General features: G+C 39.7%; 1 protein-coding gene across 2 annotated transcripts in view; it reads left to right on the top strand.

The window, feature by feature from the left end:
• The window catches only part of Zmym4 (zinc finger MYM-type containing 4), a 110,022-nt gene that overhangs the window by 94,362 nt on the left and 7,512 nt on the right, over positions 1–8,148 (top strand). For both annotated transcript variants that reach the window (XM_028759700.1, XM_028759699.1), the window contains exons 26-27: positions 936–1,087; positions 7,215–7,326. In XM_028759700.1, the coding sequence (XP_028615533.1) occupies positions 936–1,087; positions 7,215–7,326 (264 nt within the window). The remainder of the gene's footprint in view (positions 1–935; positions 1,088–7,214; positions 7,327–8,148) is intronic.

The raw sequence follows: 8,148 nt of genomic DNA, 5'->3' as shown, positions 1-8,148 counted from the left end.
TGTGTGTGTGTGTGTGTGTGTGTGTGTGTGTGTGTGTGTGTGTGTGTGTGTCTAGCCAAGGATATCCTCAAACTCCTGATCCTCCTGCCTGTGCTCCCGAGTGCTGGGATTACAGACATGTGCCACCATGACAGTTTTGGTTTTACTCGGGATCGATCTAGAGCCTTGTGCATACTGAGCAAACACTCTCCCTGGTATAGTACAGCCTTAATCTAGGAAAAGTATTACTGAATATTTTCTGGGAAATTTTTTGCATCTTCAAATTGGCATTGTTTAACTGCCTGCCTTATAAATCTTTACTTTTTGTGGTATAGCCCTATGTTGCTTCCTTTAGACTCTTAACTGAACTCTTCCCCATTAGATATCTCCCTCTCCTCCCCCTACCCCACTCGCTCTCTCGCTCTCTTGCTCTCTTGCTCTGTCTCTGTCTCCCTCTCTCTCCCTCTCCTCACTATGTAGCCCTGGCTGTCCAGAATTTGCTCTGTACACAGGCTGGACTCAAACTCAAAAGAGATTTGCCTGCTTCTCCCTCTCGAATGCTGGGATTAAAAGCATATACCATTACACCCAACTTTTGTTTACTTTCGTAGAGTCCTAGTTCAACAGACTTCTGACATAGATAGTACCTGTTGTACCCTATGCAGTAAAACATCTTTATTTCTCTACTGGAAAAACAGGCTCTATTCTTTGATTGGTTTTTTGATTCTGCACAGGGTTTTCTGTGTAGCCCAGGCTAGCCTAGACTTCAGAATCCTCCTGCTTCAGCATCTTGAGAACTTGGACTACAGTTGTGTGCCGTCATGATTTCTTTACAATATCTTTGTGATCCAGTGAAGTGTTTAAGGCACAATGGTACTGGTCTTGATTTAGTAGACAGTAGTCTTACTTTGTTTCTTAAAATTAATGTTTCAGATGTGTTTTCTCCCTTTCCACAGTCCGCTCTATGAAACTGAAGGAAGATATTCTGTCCTGCACTTTTTCTGAGTTGAGTTTGGGCTTATGCCAATTTATCCAAGAGGTGCGGAGACCAAATGGTGAAAAGTATGACCCAGACAGTATCTTATACCTGTGCCTTGGAATTCAGCAGGTACCAATTTCAATAACTTACACATTTGATTATAGTTTCATCTTCTAAGATAACTTCTGAATTAAGTTGAAAACGAATGTATATTGTCATTTAGTTTTGTTATAATTTTTTTTTTGTAGTGAACAACTGCCCCAATTTAAAATTTAAAAGTCTTAACATATAACCTGAACTAAACTGAGAATGTTGGTAGAATAAAAGACATAGGGGTCATGTGTTTTACAGGTAAATGAACAACAAGCGTGCAAACTGCACTCTACCTAGAAGCAGCTGTGACAGTCTGCATGTATAAGTGTTTTATTTGCACTTTCAAAGTACAAAGTAAAATAATAGATACATGAATACATTACATTTGCAACAATCAGTTGTTCACAAGCGTGCTGTAAGAGTGTCAGCAGCTAGAAGCCATGCACACTTGGTACGGAAATTTGAGTATAGGATTTTGGAATGTTTTTTCCTTTTTTTCTTAATTTTTATTTAGAGAAGTTTTATTCAGTAGTTCTTCAACATTTGTATATGGCTAGAACTGATTTGGTTTACACTTCTGTGATTCTAGTACTGGAGATGCTAAAGCAGTAGGGTGACAGTTACATAGTCATAAACATCAGTCATTACAGCTAAGTGCTGACACGGTTGTCAGTCACTGGGTATAGTTAGTGCTCACCAAGTGTGAGAGTTAAGTAAATAGAGGGTAGTCATACAGTTGAGTATATCATCTAACCAGTAAGTTTATTTTACACATTAGAATGTGGATATGGTAGCATGTGCCTGCCATCTCATCTTAGAGGATGAAGCAGCGTGACTGCAAGTTCAAGGACAGCCTAGACTATGTGGTGAGGCCTTAATTTAAAAAGAATTATCGTCTAGTGACATATTGAGTAAACAAGTATAAATCATATGTATTACTATATAATTACATAGTGATATGAATTTATAACATGAAATAAAAATATATGCAATGGTAATTGTCTCTGGGTGGTATTAATCTGACGGTTCTTGAACAAGGTGGATATTTTTGTTTATTTTGTTTTTAATTACGTAAGTGCTAAGTTGGGTAGCACATACCTATTATCCCAGCATTCAGGAGGCAGAGGCAAAAAGTATCTCTGTGAGTTCTAGACCAACCTTGATCTATGTAGCTAGCTCTAGGACAATCAGTACTACACAGACCTGTCTCAAAAAAAAAAAAAATCAAGAAAACAAACTAACAAAAAATAAATAGCTTGTAGTCTGGAGAGATGGCTTAGCAGTTAAGAATGCTGACTGCTCTTCCACTGGTCCTCAGTTTCTTCCTAGGCACATGTGCATGCCTTTTGCCCACAGGGATCGGAAGAGGAAGTCTGGCAAATCCCTTGGAACTGGAGTCATAGACAGTTGTGAGCTGTCATGTAGGTGTTGGGAACTGAATCCAGGTCTACTGCAAGAATATCAATTGCTCTTAACTGCTGGACCATCTCTTCAGCTCTTCATTAGTCATTTTTACTTTGCTTTGCTGTGTGTGTGTCTATGCCTCTGTCTATCTGAAAGAGAATGGGAGAGGGGTGTGTGTGTACATGTGTGTACACGTGTGGGGGTGCACATACATGCCCTGGGTGTCAGGTGTCTCCCTGCATTACTCTGCTTTATTCCTTGAATCAGGGGATCTCAACAAATCTGAAACATGATGTTTGAATTAGACTGACTTATCAAATTCTGCATCTCTGCATGTCTCCACACTCAGTGCTAGGGTTTCTGGCCATGCCTCTCTTGGACTGAGGTGCTGGGGATTCAAACTCAGGTCCTTATATGCTTGTTCAGCAAGTGTTTTATCCACCAAGCCATATCCCCCACCCCCACCCTACTTCACTTAGTTCTTATTTAGCACAATAGGGTCCATACAACTTGTTTCTTTCAGTGAAGGATACCCTCTAGATTAATTTTAATATCTCCCCCTCCCTTTCCCGTTTTTCCTCTCTCTCTCTCTTCCTCTTTTTCTCTCCCTCTCTCTCCTTCCCATCTCCCTCTCCCATCTCTTCCCTCCCCTCCCCTCTCCTTGCCAAGAAAGCAGAAAGGATAATGGGAAGTTTGAGGCCAGCCTGGTATACATAATTAGCTTCTAGCCTGCTGGACTCCTAGGGACCAAACCTCAGGAATTGTTTACATAGCAGATGCTTTACAAACAGCAGCTCAGTCTTCTAAATATATTTTTTAAAACAGGGAAACATAAGAATTATATATTACTGCAGTGTCAGTCTCTCCCACATAGACAGGCATAGACACACACACAGCAAAGCAAAGTAAAAATGATTAACAAGGAGCTGGAGAGATGGTCCAGCAGTTAAGAGCAATTGATATTCTTGCAGTAGACCTGGATTCAGATCCCAGCACCTAAATGGCAGTATCTACAAATTCACATTGAAGATCAAGCATGCTTATCTCTTTCAATCTTTATAATTTCTTTATGGTACAAATGTTAAAACTCTTCCTCTCCCCCTTTTAAAAGAACATTTATTCATTTATTTTGGGGCAGGCGTGCCGTGGTGGATTTTGAGAGGCCAGAGAACAATTTGTGGGGATCTGTTCTCTCCTACTCTAATGGGTCCTTGGGAGTTGAACTCAGGTGATTAGTTTGACAACTAGTGCCTTTACCTCCTGACCATCTTCCTAGTTTGTCTGTTTTTCCCTCATCTTTTGAAATGCACAGCACATTACTGTCATCTGTAATTCCCTTCTGTGTCACAACACTACACAAAGTTTTGCTTCTAACTAGCTGAATATCCACAGTTAGAAAGTTAAAAAAATGAGAACATTTTGTGTTTGTCTTTCTGTACTGCGCATATTTCACTTAGCACAATATTTTCCAAGCCTAACCGTGTTATTTACTTAAAATGAGCATATACTCTTAAAGGCTGATAGAGTTGCGTTGTATATGGGTACCACCTTTTTGTTTCATTGTTTTTCTTTTAAGATTTATTTATTTTATATATGTGAGTATACTGTTGTTGTCTTCAGACGCACCAGAAGAGGGCATCAGAACCCATTACAGATGGCTGTGAGCTACCATATGGCTGCTGGGAATTGAACTCAGGACCTCTGGAAGAGCAGTCAGTGCTCTTAACCTCTGAGCCATCTCTCCAGCCCTTGTTTCATCTTTTTATGCACATAACTTTTCTTATCACTGTGACAGCATAGCTGACAGCAGTAACTTTGCAGGAAGGTTTATATCGGCACAGTTCAGAGTCTGCAGTCACTATAATGGATGAAGTGTGGTAGTGGGAGCTTATGACTTCATCTCACTCTAACCACTTAGCTATGGCCAGAAACTGAGCTAGGCTGTTAAGATCAAAAGGTATGTCTGGTGGGCACCGTGTCCCAAAGTGTTCCACAACCTCCCAAAACAATACCCATCAGCTGTTGACTGTGTTTTCAAACACACAAGCATATGGGAACGTTTCACGTTCAGATTTAAACACACGGTGGTTGACTTCACAGTTCAGGTGTGGGTAATGTTGGTGTGAACCTAGAATACTAACAGTAGGTTGGAGAGAAGATGCAGTCGTGAAAGTGCCTGCAGTATGAGCATAAAAACCTGAGTTTAGATCCTCAGAACCCATTTAAAGCTGGCATGGTGTCTGCCTGTACCTCCCAGCACTGGGGAGGTAGACCCTCAAGCTAATTGCCAGCCTACCTAACATAATCAGTGAGTTTCAGATTCCATAAGAGCTCTTTTTTCACAAAGTAAAAGGTAGAAATTGAATGAGGAAACCAACCTAGCATTGACATCTGATCTGGATGTTCCAGATGATGAGGGCATCCTGAAACTGGAGTTGCAGGTGGTTGTGAATAGCCATGTGAGTATTGGGAACTGAACTGAACTCCTCTGCAAGAGCAGTGAGGGTTGAGCCCTCTCTTCAGCCTTTACAGTCATATTTTGAGATCACTTATTAGCTCTAGAGTGATTTGTTGCCTTGCCAGCAGTATATAGAATTATGTCCATTTGTTTTGTACTACTATATTTAATTTGCATTAAATATGTTTTTAAAATATGTTTAAAAAATGAGTTTACTTTGTGGCATTCACATGCACGCACACACACAGTAGAGGGGCAAAACCAAACTCAGTCCTTTTGTAGAGCAGTATATGCTCTTAACTGCTAGGCTGTTCTCTAGTCCAAGTATTTTAATCTTTATGATGTTTTTATAAACGGACATTTGTTTGTTTTTTAACTTCCTACTTGGGTTGTTCAGAGAAAAAGGATTTGTTGTCTATATCCCACAACCTCTGAGCTCAGATGTTGGTTGTAACCACTTGTTTGCTGTAAGTGCATGTATGTGAACCTGTTATCTGAAAGGAGGAGTAATGGTCAATTTCCTGTGAGAATGGTTTCTATTTTTCTCTGGTATAGTTGTGGTTAGGGCTTTCAACACGGTGGTGAGTAAGAGTGGCAAGGACTGCTGACATTCAGATCTCATTTCTCTCCCAGGGTGGAGACCTCGAGAATCATGCATTTCATATGTCTTAATGTATTTAAAAATGTGTATCTGGTAAGATTAAAATATCCTACACTCCCAGCACTTGGGAGGCAGAGGCAGGTGGATCTCTGAGTTCGAGGCTAGCCTGGTCTATAGAGTGAGTTCCAGGACAGCCAGGGCTACACAGAGAAACCCTGTCTTGAAAAACAAAAACAAACAAACAAACAAAAATCCTACACTTTACTGGTAGTTGGCTTTGGCTTTGTTAGCTTAGTTTTAAAGTCTGTCTTCTGCTTTTTAAACTTGGGAAAATGACTTTGTTAAAGGGACAAAAACAGGCTAGGGGTTGAGTTCACTGGTCAGTGCTTATCTTGGATCATGCATGCACGGCCTTGATTTAATCCCTAACACTGCAAAAAGAAAAGGAGCAAAAAACTACTATCTAATAACAAAATGAATCAGGCAAGTAAGATCATAAGTTGCTTCTGAAAAGATCTCATTCAAGTAGACATTGTAGTGATGGATACTTGTATTGACTAGGATAAAGGATAAATATAAATGGAAATAATTTTCTCCAGTTTATACATAGCCAGAGATGAAAGACATTGTAATAGATGTGAGATAACACCTTCGAAATACTAAAGACTCAAGCTATAGACTCAACAGATGCTTCCTGCTCTTTCAGAGGGCCAGAGTTCAGATCCTAGCACTTAGGTCAGGTAATTTACTACCTATGATTCTAGATCTATGGGAAGCAACGCCTTTGGCTTACATGGACACCTGCACTCAATGCGCACACATGTACAGGCACAAAAAAAAATAAATCTTTAAAAACAAAACTAAATGCTGCCTACCTTGTATTGTTCTGTAACTATATATTTTTGTCTTAATTGATTTATATCTTATAAATGATAAAGTGCACCCTCAGAACATTTTAAACTGTGTATTATCCAAATATTTTGTTTTGTTTTTTGTTCTGGTGGTTGTTTGGGTTTTTTGGTTGGTTGGTTGGTTTTTTTGAGTTGTGATTTTACTGTATAGTCTTGGCTGTCCTTGAACTCAGTTTGTGGGTCAGGCTAGCCTCAGACTCACAGAGATTGACTTGTGTCTTCCTCCTGAGCGCTAGGGTTAAATGTGAGCTCTAGCACCACCTGGCTGTCTCTTACTCTGTGACACTACTAATAGTTGACCCTTTCAGGTCGGGATTGCTAGTACACACCTCTAATCCCAGGACTGCAAGGCTTACGGCAGAGTGCTCAGTATGTTCTACATAGTGAGTTATAGGATATCCATAGGATACAGAGACACAGAGTTATGGGATAGGTTAGGATATAGAGAGACCCTGTCTCTCCCTCCCTCCCCCCTCCCCCCAAGAAGGATCATTCAGGATCCTTGTTCCAAGTGTTGAGAGCTGTGATTGGAAGGTCCTAAGTAAGGTTTCTTTTTCCTTCTTAATATCTGTTCATTTTTGTTTTATGCATATGGGTTTTTGTTTGTTTTTTAAGATTTATTTATTTTATATATATGAGTGCCCTGTCTGCATGTACACCTACCCTCATGCCAGAGGAAGACAATTAGATCCCATTACAGGAGGTTTAAGGGACAAAACCATTTTTTACAATGTTTTCTAAACTTGAACTTTCTTTATACCAGTATGTGTTCCTTCTTTTATCTTTTAGTACCTGTTTGAAAATGGTAGAATAGATAACATTTTTACGGAGCCCTATTCCAGATTTATGATTGAACTTACCAAACTCTTGAAAATATGGGAACCTACAATACTTCCTAATGGTAAGGGGATTTTTTAAAATTATTTTATGATATATTTGTATAGATTGATTTTTAAAAAGTAATTCATATATTGCAATATAATCTTTTTTAAAAAAAATACAGTATAGCTTTTAAAGAGAAAGTCTTAGATTTATTGTTGAACATTTTAGTAAAATGCAACTGTCAACAGTTAGTGTATGAAACTAATATACACTGTAGATTAGAGGTACTAACAACTCAAAAACATATATTCAATTGTTACATTTCTAGGAATGTTTTTCTGATAGTATCATGAAAGTTGTATACTAGTCACTATGGATTTAACTCAGATGTGTTCCTTCATGCACAGATGATCTTTTCAGAATGTTGGTGATCTGTGCTTGTTTTATCCTTGTGTTTTTAACCAGTGTTGTTAGAAAAGTCTGTGGTTCACCCCAGCTCTCAGGCTGTGACTGGAGGAGTTAGGGTACTAACTGTGGATGTGTCCTTCCTGCTGAGCTCTGCAGCTCCTCGGAAGCACTCAGAGCCACATGCTGCTCAGATGAGCTTAGCAGATAGGTGACTAGCAACATACATTTACTTGGAAGTAATAAAGTCATGTTCATGGATGATCTCCCAAGAGTAGAATACAGAAACAGCAACAGAGAGGACTGAAGAGGGAGCATTGGGTTAGACCTGAACTGAGGGACATGGAGAATCCTCTACAAGGAACAGTACAGTTTGTTAAGACCTTGGCCTTTTCAGTACAGCTTCCAGTCAGTCCCAAGGTGTTAGTCCCATGGCTGTTAGTGCAAGCTAAGAATCGGAGGGAGGGAGGGAGGGAGGGAGGGAGGGAGGGAGGGA

The sequence above is a fragment of the Grammomys surdaster genome, unplaced genomic scaffold, assembly GCF_004785775.1.
Source record: "Grammomys surdaster isolate TR1022 unplaced genomic scaffold, NIH_TR_1.0 126313, whole genome shotgun sequence".
Lineage (NCBI taxonomy): Eukaryota > Metazoa > Chordata > Mammalia > Rodentia > Muridae > Grammomys > Grammomys surdaster.
Note: the sequence above shows the minus strand (reverse complement) of the source record. Positions and strands in the feature narration are given on the sequence as shown.